General features: G+C 35.0%; 1 protein-coding gene across 1 annotated transcript in view; it reads right to left on the bottom strand.

Annotated features, from left to right (window-relative positions):
* The window catches only part of LOC111149216 (calmegin), a 45005-nt gene extending 25231 nt beyond the window's left edge, over nucleotides 1-19774 (bottom strand). The window contains exons 1-7 of the mRNA XM_022506163.1: nucleotides 19628-19774; nucleotides 16947-17020; nucleotides 16219-16277; nucleotides 10302-10443; nucleotides 6579-6660; nucleotides 4939-5131; nucleotides 1423-1612 (exon numbers count right to left, since the gene is read on the bottom strand). Of these exons, the coding sequence (XP_022361871.1) occupies nucleotides 1423-1612; nucleotides 4939-5131; nucleotides 6579-6660; nucleotides 10302-10443; nucleotides 16219-16277; nucleotides 16947-17020; nucleotides 19628-19771 (884 nt within the window). The 5' untranslated portion in view covers nucleotides 19772-19774. The remainder of the gene's footprint in view (nucleotides 1-1422; nucleotides 1613-4938; nucleotides 5132-6578; nucleotides 6661-10301; nucleotides 10444-16218; nucleotides 16278-16946; nucleotides 17021-19627) is intronic.
* Between the last annotated feature and the right edge of the window lie 1156 nt (nucleotides 19775-20930).

Below are 20930 nucleotides of genomic sequence, written 5' to 3'. Positions count from 1 at the left end.
ATGAGTTAAGTCCTGGGGATGAAAGTACACCATATGACTACAGTTAATAATCCTGTATTGTGTATTTGAAAGTTGCTAAGAGAGTAGACCTTAAAATTTCCCATCACACACACGTGTGCAGACACACACACACACACACAAATTTGTACCTGTGTGGTAATGGATGTTAATTACTTAATGTGCTCATCATTTTGGAATTTACACATATATCAAGCCATTATGTTGTACACCTAAACTGATACAATGTTATATGTCAATTACATCTCAGTAAAAAACAGGTAATACCAAATGCTGTATATGTATAAGATCTATAATTCTTACTTAATATTGGTGCGAATGCAAAATGGTATATCCTTTTGGAAAATTTTGACAGTTTCTTAGAAATTTAAACATATACTTACTGTATAATCCAACAATCCCTCTCCTAGGTATTTACCCAAGAAAAAGGGAAAATTATGTTACACAAAGCCCTGTCCACAAGTGTTTATAATGGCTTTATTCAAAATTGCCCCAAACAGGAAACAACCAAAACTTTCATCAATGTGTGACTGGATAAACAAATTATAATAAATCCCTAAAACAAAACTAACTACTGATATAAACACAAATATGGATGAAGTTCAAAACATTTCTTAGTATGGTGTATTATATTGATTGATTTTCAATATTAGACTAACCTTGCACTCCACCTGGTTAGCAAATATTGTCCTTTTTATATTTGCTGGATTCTAATTGTATGTTTTCTATAAGATTTATCAAAGTATAATTTTCATATGGACTAGTCCATTTATTTTAGACATATAGTTCTATGTGCACAAACACTAAACATATGGCTATTTTAAGCTGAGTAATCATTAACTGAAAAGACTAACTATATAAAATATACACAAACATATATGATAAAGGTTAAACCAGAATTAAAATTAAAGTATTGGTGCTTTAGAGTCATGGAATTCCACCCCCCTACACACACACAACACACAGCATTGGAAACAAACAAACAAACAAAATACTGAAAAAGGTAAGAAAATTAAAAATTAATTAAAATGAAAATTAAGATACTTAAAAAGCAAGGATTTACGAAATCCATTTTGGTTTTCTTTGGAGGGGAAGGGCAAAGAGAGAGGGAGAGACAGAATCTAATGCAGGACCCATGCCCAGGGCAGAGCTGGATGGGGAGCTCAATCTCACAACCCTGAGATCATGACCTGAGCCAAAATCTAGATTCAGATGCTTAACTGACTGAGCTACCCAAGTACTCCTACAAAATCTATTTTAGGAAAGTATTTCACCCAAAATAGTCAAAATAAGTAATTTTAATGTTTAAAAGAGAATGCTTTACTGGTTGTAAACTTCACTTATATGGAATATCTCATTACTGAATTACACCAACTAATCTTTGCTACTGAATTCTTTACTTACCAGTCTTCTGGTTTGACAGCAGAAGGATCAGGGATTTTAGCTCTTTCATCCCATTCATCAGGCTTTTTATCACTGGGATCTTCAATTTCTTTGGGAGGATTGATAGGAGGAACCACATCTTCTAGTAGGCTTCCTTGGTTTACAACTATTTGATCAATTAATACTTCAAATGTGTCATCTGGATTCATCACTAAAGACCAATTTAAATATATTACACTTATCATAATGACTGACATTCTAAAGATAATCTTCTAAATAAGAAAACCACCCTATATTTCATGCGTAAATTTTTTTCTCAAGCAGAAATTGAGGAGTTACAATGCATTAAAAATCAAAATATGCTAAGATCACTAGGTAGAATGTTTTCTAAAACCAAAGATAAAATTTTGTCTTAAGTAAAATAAGTTAATGAAATGCTCCATTACTTCTCAAATAAAGAATATCCAATAGCTTGCTCAGTTTGGGACCCTCACAACCAGTCAGCTTCACTGTTTTATAATTACAGAATGCATTCCAATCTTCTTCAGTATTTCAAATAACTTTTTTGAAACTATCTCAAACTTCAAAATTTGTAAATGTACTACTAAGAACTTCTCATGAACCACTTGAGAGTAAGTTACTGACCTCACGCACATCATCCCTGTGTGTTTTAATGTCTGTTTCCTACACACGAGGACATTCTCCTATATAAACCCCAATCTAGTCACCAAAATCAGGAAATTCACACTGATACATGACTACCGCTTCCTAGAAAATTTTAAAGTTCACCGGCACTTAAATTCAATGATTCATACATTGTAGTGTAAAATATCTTAAGGTTGATTGAAAATATACAAGCTTAAACTTAGGTCTGTTTGGAGGTGAATTGCAGCTCTCTAAAAGTTCCCAAGCCAAAAGTTTCGTAATGAACCCCCTCTTCCATTGTAATGACAAAATAAAAGTTCTCGCCTCCTTCTGTAAACTTGGGGGGTCACTGGGTAAACTGTATGTCTTTGGAAAGAATGGTAGATGAAAATAGATGCCTAACATTTGCTTTCAATAAGCTAGGGAAGTAGGAACTGTCAACAAATGTTGGGATCATCCTGACTTAGTAAGTGGGCTACCACTTTCTGAAGAAATTGTTCTGAAGCAAAAACAATCTCCAGAGGTTCCAGTCACAACAGTACCAAGTTACTTACAGCAAAATCAAAAACTACAATCTATACGCAAATTCAAATAATGCAAACACCATTTTCTCCCTTCTCTCTCTCTCTCTCTCTCTTTTTTAATTTGACAGACAGAGATCACAAGTAGGCAGGGAGGCAGGAAGAGAGAGGAGGAGGAAGTAGGCTCCCTGTGGAGCAGAGAGCCCGATGTGGGGCTCGATCCCAGGACCCTGGGATCACGACCTGAGTCGGCAGAGGCTTAACCCACTGAGCCACCCAGGTGCCCCATCTCTCCTCTTTTCCTCCAATATTTCTTCCTCTATTACAGCTGAGATTATAAAACTGTATTATCACGCAAAGGAAAAAGTCAAGATTTAGGCAGAGCTAAGAGTAAGATCTTAAATGTAAAAAAGTACTAGATTCTTCCTGATTCAAAAAAGGTATTTCTCAATAAAAATCTTGAAAACAATGTGCTGAATAAATTTTGCAACTGAAATTTTTAGAAATTACAGTTAAAATAAAAAAGCATGTGACAAATACTCATATGTGGAAAAATATCTTTGTCTAAAACTATACTAAATATTTAAAATGAATTTACAGTAACAGGCCTTGGATTATAAAGCATTTTAAGGTACACTATATGGTTCTTAGAACAACTACAAAATGATGCTGTAAAAATACAACAGTAGTGCAGAAAAGTTTTTAAAAAGTCACTCAATAATCCTAGTATGACAAAGTTTTTGTGTGTAGTAGTAAGAACACAAATGTTTATGAGTCAGACTTGAAATTCAATTCTAGTTACTTTTATTTCCTAGAGCAAGTTGCTTAACCTAAGTTAAGGTAAAATAAAGAGAAACTGCTCACCTCACATGATGGTTCTAAACAAACTATCAAGCACAGAGTACAGTAGGTCCCTGGTGACTAATGAAAATTAGTTCTTTTTTTCTAGTCTTTCTATTTGCATAATTTGTCTAATGGCCCCCATGATGATGCACCTCCAATCTGAATCTCATTTTCTTTTGATATTTTTAAAAAAGATTTTATTTTGTTTATTTGAGAGAGAGACAGTGAGGGAGAGCATGAGCAAGGAGAAGGTCAGAGGGAGAAGCACACTCCCTGCGGAGCTGGGAGCCCAATGCGGAACTCGATCCTGGTACTCTGGGATCACCACCTGAGTTGAAGGTGGTCGCTCAACCAACTGAGCCACCCAGGCACCCTTTTTTTGACATTTTAATATTATAAACATTTCCCCCTATGGCTAAACACTTCCAGAGTTACCATTTTTGTGTTGTATACAACATTCCTACTGTAACATTCAGGTTGCTTTAAATTTACAGTGTATTTTTACACATAGCTCTTTTTCTTCTGGATTATTTTATTTGGATAATCCTTGAAAATGGCATTGTGGTTTCAAAACACATAAACTTATGATCTTTGGTAATATTACACCAAGGGGCTTTTCACCAAGTTTGTACAAAGTCTAATGAAATTCATTTGCCTTGTTCTAGTTGTAATTTCTCATTATCTCTACAGATTATGTTCCCCAAAACATCCAGATCTATTTTCCAATTTCAAAAAAAGCTCTTTATTATCATCAATGCTCACATTAAAAATAAAACTGGTCACTGCCCTAGCAGACAACATGAATGTTTCTGCAGCCACAGTCTTTGGAAAGGAAACTGAAATACCTTAGTACTTGAGAGAATTGTCCTGTCGGGTTCTGACACATTGTGATTTTAAATAATCACAGACACATCAAAGTGCCATAACCGTACATACTTGGGAAGGGGAGAAACAATCCCTTGTAATGTTCCTCCCACTCAATGTCTACAGAAACACTCATGTTCTAAAGTAAAGCTAAATATGTTAATACAATGGTTGCTCAAGACCTCATCTTTCAAAGCATAAGTGTGTGCCACAGCCACCATGAGGTCGAGTCTAACAATAATCACAACTGCCTGTAAAGTCCAAGCTTCTGAGCTTGCCATCAAGGACTCCTTCCTCTTTAATCTTATTTCCCAGTCTCCTGTTCTACAGCACCACTAATGTCAGAGCACCTAAAATACCCTCCTCTTCTCCTATTTTCCATGTTCTATCTACACTTCGAGACTAGTTAATATACAATCTCCTTTACTGAGTTTTCTCTGAGTCTCCAAACTGGGAGGAATGTTGCCTTTGAACTCTTACCTCATCTGCACCTTGCATATAGCACTTACTTTCTACCTGCACTACATGCATGAAAATTAGCCTGAAAAGATAAGCTCCTTACGGGGAGGTAGGATCCATGTTTGTTTCTCCCAAAGCACCTGCCATGAAAATATCAGAAGTCAGTAAATATTTCTGAATTAATGAATCAATTAAAAGGATATACCAAGGGTATAAAGATGAGTCTTCCTGTCTGTAAAGAACTTTTTAAGGTCTACATCTGGAGGTTTGGCATGTTTCTCTTCAAAAACTCCAGTTTTAGGATGTTTATGTCTGAAGATAAAATGAAGTTTATAATCTTCTCCACATTTATCTGGTCCAAACATAATGGTATAGGATGTTTTATCATAAAAGTTTTCCTTCAAAGAGAGATGTGTTGGGATTAGTCCAGAATCAGAGTATTTAATGAATTTTTCTATTCTATCCAGTTGGGTAGAGGTTATAAAAATGTATTAAATGCTAAATCACCAAAGAATTATTTGACACACTTGACAATAAAGGATGCAGAAAAAAGACAATTTTTCTCTCAAAAAGATTTTTAAAAAATGCATATGCTACTCTCTTCCTGAAGATGTAGGAGAGAAGCTGAAACCACCTTACCAACATCATAATAAACTTTGATTACTTTATATAAATCTGTACTATTAATATTTTGTTAAGAAACTTAAGCACAGAGAAAAGCATACTCATGACTTTAAGACTACAATGATTACTCATTACTATTATTCAAGAGGACACCAGAAAATGACCTTCCTGAGCACAGAGCAAAGAGAGGTTCAGACACAAACACAGACATAGAGACATGCTCCCTGTTTTTCTACTAGTAATTTGTCTTTATTTGGCATTGCCTATTAGCTAAAAGCATGGGATCTGTTGTCAGATCCCGGGGTTCAAATCCTACCACTGCCCTTAAACAGCTATATGTGGCCCTGAGTAAATTTCTTAGCCTTGGTGTAGTCCTGTTTTGCTACCTTTCAAATATGGAAATAATAATAGTACCTACTTTACAAGGTTTCTCTGAGGATTAGCTAAATTAATCAGATTACATGCTTAGCAAAATACCTAGCATTTAAGTTTATTATGTCATTATACCTTTGAGTGATGGTCACCTTACAATACCCAAAACAAGAGCTCTAACATACACTACCAATGGGCTCCCCTTTAACTAATTCTAAGAATAACAACACAAATCCTTTAATCCACATCTCACAGCCTTTGCACAGCCATGCAGTCTGACAAATATGTCACTGAGGTCTCATTTATCTTCTGTTATATGCAGAAGCCCTGACACAGCCCAGGCAGGAGAATGCTACAAGTGTTTCCAACCTGATACACTTACTTCTTTCTCAAAACATTTTTAACCACGTTATTTCTGACGGACTCCCAATTCCTGAACTGGCCCACCTTTTTTATTTAGTTCTTTGGCGATTTTGTTTTACTTTTCTTGTTTGTTTGTTTTGCTTTGCTCTGTTATTTTACTTCTCCGAACAAACTTATGATTGTTAATTTGTAAAGAAAGTAACTCTGAGCTGATCTTTCAATGACATTTATAAGCACCATGTTATTTTTTACGTATAGACATGGCAAACTTTATTATGTTGCTAAAGATTATAAAACTGATACCATCAAGTAACACAGCTGTGTATGAAATTGAAGGCACACTCTGAAAGCTATACACACTTAGGCTGGTTAAAGATTGTTAAGGTTCTTTTTGATTTCAGTTGAAAATAAAAATTTCAGTTTTCTCATTTACTCCTTTAAAATATTAACTTTAATAAGGTTTTCTTAAACATTAAAATATCATACCAGATTCAAATCATCAGTGTCTGCTAGGAGTTTAATGTATGCACCTCCACAATCAATACCATCTTGAAAATTTACTTCATATCTAAATGAAGGGAAAAAGAATCATACTGCTGATAAATAAAAAAAAATTACTAATTGCTCTTTAAAATTGAATGTATTATTACTCTCGTTCATTTAAACACAAATGTTTTACATCACCAAAAGCTCTTATAAAGCATATCCACGAAAAATAGGGAATAAGCAGAAATGCTTTGTCTAGGCACATCCTTAAAACATGCAAAGTAGAATGATTATAATCAACTATAGAAAAGCCAACCAACTTGTTGAAATAAGTTTTCCCATCAAAACTTGCTGAATTAGGGATAAGATACTTTAAAACTATAATAGGAAACTTCAAATTCAGATAAAGCATACACTATACATATTTCTTTATGAACTAAAAAATGAAGATTATGAGGACCATAGCTACAGCAACAGATTTCTAAGAAATTGCTGATAGACCTTAGATATATCAAGTTCATTAATTTGTACTTTAATTCAACTATATCTAAACCATATTAAATAACTGGTACATTTAATTAAATACCTCCAGCAAAGAGATTTTATAATCTCAGTCAATAACGTGAAGTATCTCAGACCTTAACAGCCAGGAAATACAGAAAAACAACTGAAGGCATGAACTGATATGAGAGCTTTTTCATGGATTTGCAACACTGTGTAATTTTCAGCAGAAGATTTTCTTGTTGTTTTGTTTTTATAAAGGAAATTGTCTTGTTTAGGCAATAGATATAGACATATCGAGCAGTATTTAGGAGAAATTCTTGGTAAATTATTGATTACATATGAAATAATCAATGAAATAGCCCTTAGAGTGAAAAACAGTAAAAATCAAAATGGTTGTGATTCAGTTTCATGAATTAAAAGAAATGAAAACTAGAGAAGTAACAGGAACCAGTGATCATTTTAAGAAAGGACTGCAGTTTAAAATTTTTCTTAAAAAAAAAAAAAAACTTCAGTGATAACAAAGGTAAAAACAACAAAAAAATAGCATACAAAACTCTGACAGTTTGAACCCAATTAGTGTATATATTTTACACTGAAGAGAACAAAGGAAATACAGTAAAATGTGATTTTTCTGTAGTGATTGTCTGAGTTGCCAGACTATGATGATCTTTCCTCCTAATTTCTACTCTGCTTGGTTTCTCAAGAAGCATACAACGAGGTTTACCAGCATGTGCTTTGGAGCCAGAGAGATCTGAGATTTATTCTTGATTCTGCCACTACTCTAGTGACACCAAGGGTAAAGTCAAATTATTCAAGCTCCAGGACCTCAAAGGGTCATGATGCTTAAATAATACCATGCACAGCAAGGGACAGATGTCCAAAATGTTAGCTTCTGTTATGATCAAAAGAAAGGGTTTGGTTTTTTTTTTTTTCATTTTTTAAATAAAGGACAGTTTGTATTCCTCAAAGCCTTGTCACTATTTTTATTTTAAGCACTAGCCAACAAAGAAATGTTTTCTTATGGAACATGTTTTTATAGACTGCAATGTAAAAGAAATGGTACACAGTATGAATTAAAGATAAATATTAATTATTTTAGGTAAAATAAAATAAAAAGATAGTTTTATTTTAGGTGATCAATGGACAAAGGGTTCTGTGAAAAGTAAGATCTGAAAAAAAATGATGTAAATTGTCCCTATAAATATGAACATAGCTTTGTGGTTATAATATGCCTAGACCTAATCATTATGTCTATTTCTCCCATTGCAAACGTGCAGAGTTTTCAAATCATTAAGTTGTGCCTAACGTAAACAACTCATAGTGGATTAGAGATCACTGAATGTGTGTCTCATAACCCAACTGCTGCTCTTCCTTAGTCACAGGTAAGAGGAGGACATGGAAGACACTTGGCAACCTTATTTCCTGAGAGGATCATTTCCCACACTCTCCTATGAAGCAGTAATTATTGTTGGGTGGGGGGAAATTCTGTGGTGAAATATGTCTGGAAGACACAATACTGAAGTCAGAAACGGGTTTTTGCATGTAGAACTTCTTTCTCCAAGTCTAAATGGGCAAGCAAATATGCTTCCTTATGTCTACAGTAAGTACACGCTTCATTTCTAAAACTTGTATGACCACAAAATGCATATTAACACGTACACCATTTGGGAAAAGCAACTTGAGAGTAAATTTATATTGTGAATCCATTGTATTTATAGTACTTAATATAAAATTTATTTATCCCATTTCATTGTTGCAATATTAAGAGAAGACATTTACTCTCCTTTGAGTTGTTTTAAGCATATCAAAGCATATCAAAGACTGCTATTCAATTCTTCTTGGCTTTCCTTTTCTTTTTTTCAGGACGTAATTTCTAATTACTTAATAATTCTTCAAGACTTATTATCCAATCTTTGCTTCTATCTTTTGCTTACTTGCCTAGTATTGATTTATACCTTCTAAACCACTAAATTTTATTCATTTTACTCTGAAAATACACTTTCTATTATTTTTCTTTGCCCTATCATTTAAGCCACAAAGGGTCAAAATAAAAAGTGATATTATATTCAACTAAGTTTCAACAGAAAAATAGGATTACTTTCAAACTTTCAAGAAAAAAGAAAAGCCAAATCCTGAATCACAACAAATACTATCAAGCTCAAATATTAGTGCCAATAAGTACTTGTAAAAATATTTTTAATTTGTTAATAGTTATATATTCCTTGACATTATTTAAAATTTTAAATTTATTGACATGACAGTGCAACTCAGCTAAAGCAACACAAGTGAAAAATGAAGACAAATACACCAAATGCCATATTTTTAAAAGTTTCTAAAACACAAAATGATACTGTAGTTATCCTATGTAGGAACATATTTAACATGGTAACAAAAAAAACTGAAGTGGTTCTAGAGTGATATACTTTACAGTTAATATTTCTTTATGTTGTCATTAACTTTGGACAGCCAAATCTTCTAACAGAAGGGAGAAAATGATATTTATACATTTCCTTTTCTTTGATTTAATTTGAATTTTATCAGGCTTTTAAGTGTACTTGTACACATCTATTTTGCTTTATATCCATTTTATGTAGGTGAATCTTGAAAAATTTCTACTTGATTTTATGATGGTATACCTGTAAGCAATATCATACTAAAACTAGTTTATGGCACGTTGTGTGGGAGGGAAGGGAAGGACTGTCTGTGTAAACATGTGCCTCTGAAACTAATAATACACTATATGTTAATTAAATTGAATTTAAATTTTAAGAAATTAAAAAATAAAAGGTGGAAAGACACTGATCTATATATGCATACCCTTTTTAAAATATGTTTGTTTCCTTTAAATCTTATAACGGGTTTAACAGCGACATTTATGGTTCCATTCTGAATACACGGATGTTAATATCCTCAGAGCAAGGAATTTTAAGAAAAGAGTTAAAATAAAAATGGTGATTTCAGTATGTATTCTACACTCTATGGTGGCAGAATCTTTTTATATTACTATATATATATAGTTTTTAAATCAACCTGGCTTTCCCTCAAAACCTCAGAGTATCTGTGTGTATAAATGCATTATGTATTTAAGTAAGTGAAACCAAAAAGGAAATCTGGATTTTTATGCCCATTTTATACCCATTATAGCTATATTCAGAAGCCAAATCATACAAAACTAACACAAATTTCAGAAAAAGTACTGAAAAAAGTAGTAAAACTTACTGAACAATCAAGGGTTTATCAGCAAAAATGAAGGGTTTTGCTAATACAGCAGCTATTGCATGATGCTTTGCTCTAGATTTCAATACCAGACCTCTGTCACCGGGCACTCGGTTCTCTTTCAATTCTTCTATTTCCCATCTTCCTAAAATATAAAGCAAAGCAATTAAACTAAAACCCCAAACAGTGACTTACAGATTTACCAACAGTGACCCATAAGATTTTTTCAAAAAGGCTGATTTGGGAAAAATAAAACAAAATTTTAAATCAATGCACAGAAATCAGTTGCATTTCTATACACCAACAATGAGACAGAAGGGAGAGAAATTAAAGAGTCGATCCCATTTACAACTCCAATCAAAACCATAAGATTACTAAGGAATAAACCTAACCAAAGATACAACAGATCTGTACTCGGAAAACTAGAACACCCATGAAAGAAACTGATGAAGACACAAAGAAATGGAAAAACATTCCATGCTCTTGGGCTGGAAGAACAAATACTGTGAAAATGTCTATGCTACCTAGAGCAATCTATACATTCAATGCAATTCCTGTCAAAATACCACCAACTTTTTCACAGAGCTGGGACAAAGAATCCTAAAATTTGTATGGAACCACAAAAGACCCAGAATAGCCAAAGGAATGTTAGAAAAGAAAACCAGAGTTGGAAGCATTACAATTCCGGACTTCAAGTTCTATTACAAAGCTGTAATCAAGATAGTATGGTACTGGCACAAACACAGACACATAGATCAGTAGAACGGAATAGAGAACCCAGAAATGGACCCTCAACTCTACAGTCAATGAATATTGGACAAAACAAGAAAGAATATCCAATAGAATACAAGACAGTCTCTTCAACAAATGGTGTTGGGAAACTTGGACAGCCACATGCAGAAGAATGAAATTGGGCCATTTCCTTACACCACACACAAAAATAGACTCAAAATGGATGAGACCTAAATGTGAGGCAGGAATCCATTAAAATCCTAGAGGAGAACACAAGTTCTGTGACCTCATCCACAGCAACTTCTTGCTAGACACGTCTCCAAAGGGAAGACAAAGGCAAAAATGAACTATTGGGGGACTTCATCAAGATAAAATCTCTGGCACAGAAAAGGAAACAGTCGACAAAACCAAAAGACAACTGACAGAATGGGAGGAGATATTTCCAAATGACATATCACATAAAGGGCTAGTATCCAAAATCTATAAAGAATTTGTCAAACTCAACACCCAAAGAACAAATCATCCAATCAAGAAATGGGCAGAATAGACATTTCACCAAAGAAGACATCCAAATGGCCAACAGACAAGAAAAAATGCCCCATATCATTCGGCATTTGGGAAATACAAATCCAAATCACAATGAGATATCACTTCACACCAGTCAGGATAGCTAAAATTAACAAGTCAGGAAGTGACAGATGTTGGTGAGAATGGGGAGAAAGGGGAACCTTTTACACTGTTGGTGGGAAAGCAAGCTGGTGCAGCCACTTTGGAAAACAGTATGGAGGTTCCTCAAAAAGTTGAAAATAGAGCTACCCTGTGAGCCAGCAATTGCACTACTGGGTATTTACCCTAAAGATACAAATGTAGTGATCTGAAGGGGCATGTGCACTCCAATGTTTATAGCAGCAATGTCCACAATAGCCAAACTATGGAAAGAGCCCAGATGTCCATCAACAGATGAATGGATAAAGAAGATGTATGTATGCACACACACAATGGACTTCTACTCAGCCACCAAAAAAAAAAAAAACAAACAAAACAAAAAAACTTGCCATTTGCAATGACATGGATGGAACTAGAGGGTATTATGCTAAGCAAAAGAAGTCAATCAGAGAAAGACAACTATATGATTTCACTCATATGTAGAATTGAAGAAACAAGGCAGAGGATCATAGGGGAAGAGAGGAAAAAATGAAACAAGACAAAACCGGAGAGGGAGACAAACTATAAGAGACTCCTAATCATCGGAAACAAACTGAGGGTTGCTGGAGGGGTTGGGGGTAGAAGGATAGGATAACTGGCTGAAGGACATTGGGGAGGGTATGTGTTGTAATAAGCACTGGGTATTATATAAGACTGATGAATCATAGACCAATACCCCTGAAACAAATAATATTATACGTTAATTAACTGAATTTAAATTTAAAAAACATTGATTTGGGAAAATAAAACAAAATTTTAAAATAAGGAATAATATCTGCAACTGTATGCATGCCTGATCTTTTTTTCTCCTATCCAAGAATGGTTTCATTTTCTCAGCTAAAATTATACTTCTCTGACTTTTTAATCAATGAGATTACAAAATGTGGTTTGTTGCATGGATGTATCAACACTGTATTTTAAAAATGAGATATTTTAAAATTACATGAGATAAAGAGCATCCTTAACACAAAATAAACAGTTTGCATCAGTCAATTTACTTTTATTTTTTATTTTTTTTAAAGACTTTATTTATTTATTTGACAGAGATCACAGGTAGGCAGAGAGGCAGGCAGAGAGGAGGAAGGGAAGCAGGCTCCCCGAGGCAGAGGCTTTTAACCACTGAGCCACCCAGGCGCCCCCAGTCAATTTGCTTTTAAATATATGGTACTCATCAGCTACTTTCCTTACTTTGCAAAATGGAAATGGAAAATGTGGGGATTTAGGGGCACCTGGCTGGCTGAGTTGGGAGAGCATGTGACTTTTGATCTTGGGGTCATAAGTTTGAGGCCTACATTGGGTGTAGAAATTACTTAAATAAAATAATAAAAAATAAATTTTAAAAAGTTATCATGGGGATTTAAATTTTATTTTGAAAACTATATGCCTAATGAACATAAATTAAGGTCACCCTTCTCAGGCTAGGCCAATTAGCCCTCAGAACTTTCCACCAAAAATGCACCCAGCACTGGATAAGCACTAAGCTCTAATATGGCAAAGTTGAGTTAGCTCCTCTCTGGGCTGGGGTTTTCCATGTTTAAGATCAGAAAACTCCTGAAATTAGATTATGGACTACAAATGTTATAAAGTTAGATGGGCTACCTGTAGCCCGAAAGTTGTGTGTTGGATTCTTCTTTCTTCTTTTTAGAATAGAGAATAAGCAACTCATATTAATTTGCATAAAATATTCTAGTTTTGAGAATTATAGGTAACGCCTGTTCCAGTGAACTCACATTAGCAAAAACTGTTTTCTAGTATCATACCAACTTGAAATACTTATTAACAAGCACTTATGAATCACTAATGCTCTTCATATTACTTTTTTTCCTTCTAAAAAAAAAAAGAAAAACAAAACCAATAGTGCAAGAACCTGAACAGTCATGAACCACAGAGAAGTATTTTTTGGTCCATCATTGTGCAGAATTTATTGCACTTTATAAAATTCATTTTTAAAGGCTCACAGGTTTCTATTCCTTGTTCTTTCCCTAATTTGGTTATACCATACTTCTCTAAAAACCATGAATTCATTTGATATTTATTCTCTCACGCTGATGATAAATTGTATTATCACTACTATCCATGGTTTCACCAAAATAAAAGGCTTCTTTTAAGAAATAACTTTATCTTTAGGATTTTCCGGATATTTATTGTAAAGAATTTTTTAAACTTGTCCCTTTTTCCCTTGCAATTATGCACATGTATTAATCAGCTATGAAAAAGGTACCATCTAGCACTTTAATTTTAGAAAACTTGTGACAGGGAAATTATTGCTCAATGACAAGAAGTTTTTTCCGAATACCAAATAAACAACTTTCATTTAGCCAAATTCTAGACAATATCAGTGAATATAAATTCTGGGGTAAATAAAAGTTTTTTAAGATTTTGTTTATTTATTTTAGAGAGAGACAGAGAGAGAGCACACTCTGGGGGTGGGGGGCAGTGGCAGAGGAGGGGCAGAGACTCCCAAGCCCCCATCCATGCTGACAGCAGAGCCATCTCACGACACTGAGATCTCCACCTGAGTGGAAACCAAGAGTCAGATGCTTAACCAACTGAGCCACCCAGGTGCCCCAATTCTGGTGTAAATAACATTTTGAAAGGATTTCACATGGTTTTATATCCTGAAAGCTGGTCTTTTAAATAATTAGTATTTATTCAATATATATACCTAATTTGAAAACTTTAAGTAAGTCTATTCCGAATGGGAACTCTATATCCCAGGACATATTTCTTAGGTTTGTCTACTCCTGACAAGCTCAGAATGAGCTTTATTCAAGTGGTACTTGATAGAAGCTGCCATTAACTACTGTGAATAATAAATATTCCTGCAAAAGAATCGAATATTAATCTTAACTACTAATCTCAACCACTTTGTAAGCAACACTACTACTATCAATATCCAAAATACCATTTTCAGGATCTAGAACTTGAACAGATTCTGTGTTTTTCAAAGTTGCTCTCGAGTTGTTGCTAAAAGCCATTGAGAAACTACACTAAATCTAATATATGAGAAAATTATTTTCATGGATATGTATGTTTAATGAGATTATAGACCAAACTTGACTGCTAAGAAGTTTGGTTTTTTGCTTGCTTGTTGATTTTTAACTTGTTTATGTTTTAATGTTTAATTCATTTAAACATTAAAAGCCACTTCTGCCCAACAAGAAATAGAGATTGAAACTCACTTGTAAGATAGACAATATCTCAATTTTAGGCAACTCCATCAATGGATTCTTCTAAAATTACAAATGTGAAACAAATATCTACCTGAAGTTCTTGAAAAAAACTAATGTAAACATAGTTTTAAAATTTATTTTTATTTTTATTTTTAAGTAATCTCTACACCCAACATGGGGCCCGAATGCACACGCCTGAGGTCAAGAGTCACTTGCTCTTCTGACTGAGCCAGCCAGATGCCCTAAACATAGATGTTTTAAGTAAAGCATTCTGTTTAATAATGTGTATTTCTGTGGGTATATTTTAGGTCGTGTTACATCCCAGCAGGCTTCCTGCTTCTGTGGGTGAAATTATTCTTTTCCCTAAATGGATTTAGAGAACGAATGCAATATTGTTTGATCTGTGCATATGGTAGAGTTCTTTATGGAGAGTGTAAGCACATACAAACCCAGAGGAGTTGCTGGGATGGAGAATGCTGCAAAGGAAGACATGCAGGCACAATTTTCATCTCACACTAAAATAAACTAGAAGAAGGAAGTAGACAGCTGACATCCCACACATGCTATTATCTCATGTACTGTTCTTGTCATTGTTCTCATGTAACAGCCTGTTAGAGTCTGCATGTAAGGTCACATCCTTATGGTATGAGGTCCTCTCAGAGAGATAACCCCCACGAAGTCACCTTGAGAAGAGGCTGATCTTGCTTTAGGGTACAACCAAGGAGAAGGCTGATTTTAGACTAGAAGGAGAAAGAAATTCTTTCATCATACTCCAAAAAAGTCCTGTTAGGGAAGAAAAGATGACCCCTGCATACAGGACATTTCTTTCTATGGCTAAGCCTGAAGATAATGCTAGCAGAGACCCAACGACAGTGGATGTAGGGCTGGAAGATGTAGCTCCAGAAGGAGCCACAGATCTTGTATTTCTCGTAAATTTCCCCCTGTTCTGCAGTGGCAAGGAGAACCTTGCCCTCAGCTACAACTCGATGTAGGTGTGTCCATGCTTGAGGAGAGACAACAGAGAACGGCAGGAACCTGGGAAATACTGCTGCTGGACATGCAGTGACTATACGCAGGGGAGTAAAAATTCAACTCTTCCAGAGTTAGGAAACCAGATGGCAGCTTAAGCACGGATCACCCAGGGACTTCCAGAAATATTAAAAGGAGACAAAAAAACTGAACATTCTTTTGTGAAGCATGATGGGGCCCCAGACCCCATATACCTTATCTACATTTAATAGAACTATAATTTGTAAAGCTAGAGAACTCGGGTCATTCTGGTTTTATTGAATATTTAAATAAATATTTACCATCATATATAGAAATCTCCGCATCTGTATCATCTTTCTTTGCTTTTGACAAGACCCACCTGTAAACAAAGATAAAAGCAAATACGTATCATTAAAACTAAAAACCAGCAATTTATAGACATAATGTATATTAGAAATACAACAAAAGATCATCCAACAATCACTTCTCATTAAAAAATAAATGCTTAGAGGCTAAATAAAGATGCCCATATAAAATCCTGCAAGGTTGGAGTTAACTCATACTTGGAATCCACAATTTACTAGTTGTATGATCGTAAGTAAGATATACTAAGCCTCAGTGTCCTCACCTGTAAAATGGAGATAAAGATAGTACTTACCTACCTACTTAGGACAGTGTCTGGTATACAATAATCAGTAAATAGTAACTTTTTTTTTTTTACCAATATTTAGGATGGAACACTAATTTGAATCTGTTATCTGAAATTAGATTAATAATATTTATCTTTAGGGATGAGGAAATATTATAAATTTTTACTTTCTATTCGTAATTTATTTGTATTATTTTCTTTGTATAAATGAGTAACCCTTCAAGTTAAACATTTCTATCGATAACAAAAATGCATTATGGTACCGGTTACACTGCCAAATAAAGTACTTTAACATTTTTTTACAGTTTTGTAGTAGAGGTAATTTTCACAGACCAATAACCAGTAACTTCAAAAATGTTAATTAAATCAAAGAAAACATTCTCTTGAATGAATACTCACCCAGCCAACCTTCCACTATCAAAAGTTTCTGTAAAATATACTTCTCCTATAGGTTGAGGTGTCTTATATTTAATCTAGAAAATAGATTTTTTAAAATCTAAGGTTATTCATCTTTGCAAATATTTTAATTAAATAATCTCACTAGTTAAGAACCTGGTATGTAATGCACATATAAGTAAAATAAATAAAAGGTGACATGGCCTCAAAACTTTATATCTTAGTGCAGTAAGATACAAGACAGTATCAGAGATACAATGCCAGAAAAAAAAAATACTGTATAAGTGCAGACAGAGAACACACTGATTCCTTCTAACACAGGAGGGATGGGAAAAAATTCTATTAGAGAAGGCCTCATGATAGAGCTGACATGGCCTTGAAAGGAACTTAACAGGTGACAATATTTGGGAACACAAATCATTAGAAACAGAGGAAATACCATGATCCAACATGTATAAGATGAAAAACTTAGCGAGCATATAGACTAGTTTAAAATTAACTCGTAAATTCCACTGTTACATGATAGAGGATGAGGATACCTTTTGGAGAGATTAGGAACCCAGAGCAGATAAAGACTCAATAGAGAAAGCACTGCAAAGCAATTATCTGCAAAGCCCGGTTTCAAGGGCCCTGTAAGAGTAAGCGGCTGCAATGATGGTAATGATATTGGTGGTGGGGATACGGTGGTTCCTTTAATCCTCATAAGACGTCTCTGAGCAAAGTACTATTATTGCACCCAAGTTACATCCACTGCCGCACATTTAGATAGTTAGAGGACATCACAGGAGCTCAGGCTGCCTGCCTCCAAGCTCATACACTTAACTGCTGTGCTATACAGAACAAACCAACAAAACAATTTAAAAGATTAAGTCACTGACAAATTATAAAGAGATAATTTGAACTGATGAAGAATGAATAAGTTTGCCTAAAGTAATAGATCAATTTGGGTCCTTTCTGAATCAATCTCTGTGATTCTATCTGTATGAGATTTGTTTTCTCAACCTTCAGGGAAAAGGATGCAGAAGGACTTTTTCTATTCACTGTCTCTACCCCAACCTGAGAGTACATTTCCCGTCTATTTAACAGGGTAGAAATCAATAATCAAACACAATTCCATGTAATTACTGAAGGGTCAAGATTCTAAATACCCAACTTTTGTATCAACATGGACAGGACTGGAGGAGATTATGCTGAGTGAAATAAGTCAAGCAGAGAGAGTCAATTATCATATGGTTTCACTTATTTGTGGAGCATAAGTGCTGGAGATGGAATAGCACAGAGGACATGGGGAGATGGAAAGGAGAAGGGAGTTGGGGGAAATCGGAGGCGGAGACAAACCATGAGAAACTGTGGTCTCTGAAAAACAAACTGAGGGTTTTGGAGGGGAGGGGAGTGGGAGGTTGGGTGAGCCTGGTGGTGGGTATTAAGGAAGGCACATATTGCATGGAGCACTGGGTGTGGTGCATAAACAATGAATTCTGAAACACTGAAAAGAAATTTAAAAAATAAATAAAAATTAAAAAAAGAAAAGATTCCACTTCCTCTCATTTTTACAAATGTCACCAAAGGCAGTGAAAGTGTTATGTTATCTCCCAATTTCTTTGAAGTATTAACCTTCCAATGACCCTTGTAGGAGCTGTACCTAAGTCAATCAGCAGCTCTCTGATTACTTACTTTCTGCAGATTGCATAAACTAGGTTGTAAAAGAAACGTCCTTGTGGAGTTTACAATCTAACAAACTCTCCAAGTAGGTGAGGCAAAGAAGTCTGTAACAGCTAAATGCTATGGTCCTTGGCCATTTAAGCAGCTGCTAGCACAACAGAATCGATCCATTCTTACCATCAAAAAGATTTCTGAAAATTTTTCCAATGGTCCCAATATTATCTATGAATGATCTTCACTGTACAAGTTCTTCTGGACTGTCAGGGTGTACAAGAATCTCTGCAGGGTTCTTCAGACTCATGTTAGTCATCACCTCAAACCACATCTTAACCCGGATGAGCCAAGACACAGGTGCCTACCTCATGATCACTCCCCTTTCTGATTCATTCTCTTAGTTAGCATTTCCTTTCCTCAGAGAAATAAGTAAAACTACTTGCTTTGCTTCTAGGAGAACTGCAAATTATACTACCTTATGTCCTTTCTGAAGAGGGCTGGCTGTGTCAGAAGTGAGATTGGAAACCTTTCAGATGGAAATCCATCAGTCCTCTTCAGTAGTGACAAATTCCTATTCTGACAGTAAAAACCTTCCCCATATTTACATTGAATAAAACTGTGCTAGGTGGGGCGCCTGGGTGGCTCAGTGGGTTAAGCCGCTGCCTTCGGCTCAGGTCATGATCTCAGGGTCCTGGGATTGAGTCCCGCATCGGGCTCTCTGCTCAGCAGGGAGCCTGCTTCCCTCTCTCTCTCTCTCTCTCTGCCTGCCTCTCCGTCTACTTGTGATCTCTTTCTGTCAAATAAATAAATAAAATCTTTAAAAAAAAAAAACTGTGCTAGGAACAATGCATAAATTTCTGTAATACATGGGCACTTTAAAACACAGCAAGAAATTTTGGGGAAAAAAAACAGTGTTTTCTATTCATTTACAAAATGAATACTGTCAGAACTGAAATGAATCTTAAGGGTTCGCGCTCCTCTGTATCCTGTAAAGGGATAACTTACAACTCATTTCACAATAACCTTACCTCTGAGGAGAGTTCACCTTCATTAACATCAATCTCTTCTGAATTTTCATCAAAATCTTCCATCTCAACACCATCATCCATAAATTCTGCATTAACTGAGATGAACAGAAGTGCCAAACATGGCCAAAAGCTTTGGAAATGCATACCGATTACCTGTGAAGTTAAAAGTTATCAGTGAAAATAAAAGTTGTGAAAAATAAGTACACTTACAAAGAAATAATTTCTCTTTAATACCACCTTTATTCTAAGATGGCTTTTAAAACCAATCATTGGCAAAATTATGTATATTACACTTTGAACAAATAAAAACACAAACGTCAAATCCCACAGGACACAGATTCTAGAGCTACCCACCTATCTCTATTAACAAAGGGCCAAGCAACACCTGGATGGCTCAGTCGGTCAAGGTCAAGCGGCTGCCTATTGGTTTTGGCTCAGGTCATGATCTCAGGGTCCTGAGATCCAGCCCCACCCAGTGCTCTGCTCAGCAAGGAATCCACTTGCCCCCCTCTCTCTCTCTCCCTCCTTCCTGGCCCTCCTCTGCACACACACTCTCTCTCTCAAATAAATAAAATCTCTAAAAAAAAAAAAGCGTGGACCCCTTTAAAAGAAAGAAATAAGGATCATGATTCTCAAATGTTTTTTTAATTACAATATTGCTTAAGTATATATAAATATACAACCCAAGTTTCACAATGATGAAACCAAAGTACATCTACATATAAACACCAAAAAAAAACCTAAAGAAAAATAATTTTATCACAATTTAATGTGACAGTCTTTTCATGAATCAAATCACAGCTAAAAGAACAATCAGAACTGCAATCAGGTTGACTAAATTGGATTAACATTCTTTTACATTTATCATAATACTTGGATGACTCAATAATCTCACCATGTCTCCATTTAAATACTGCTAAGTGTCCATTCCTTATTGTAGCATTAGAAACCAAAGAGAATTTGCCTGACTCTTGGCAGAAATATATGATTTATGTCTTGCTCTCTTCCCATTAACATGTTAAAATTCAAGTCTTATTTTTTGGTGCCAATGGCCTTTCAAATGCAAAGTAAATGTGGACACTGAAAGAATGTGGCAGGCCTTAGTTATATGGTGGGCGAGTGATCCAGATGACCCACAGTACAGCTCTATTATTTTTTTTTTCAGTTACCATCAACTTGACAATATTTTCAAAAAAGTAAATTCTTAGAGAAAACTCTTACATCTTCCAGAAAATATCGATAGCTGGGTCTGCTTAAGAAACATTGGATTTATGAGATAAGCAATTTATATCCACCAGAATGG

Source organism: Enhydra lutris, unplaced genomic scaffold (genome assembly GCF_002288905.1).
Source record: "Enhydra lutris kenyoni isolate GAN:26980312 unplaced genomic scaffold, ASM228890v2 scaffoldscaffold21, whole genome shotgun sequence".
Taxonomy (NCBI): Eukaryota; Metazoa; Chordata; class Mammalia; order Carnivora; family Mustelidae; genus Enhydra; species Enhydra lutris.
Note: the sequence above shows the minus strand (reverse complement) of the source record. Positions and strands in the feature narration are given on the sequence as shown.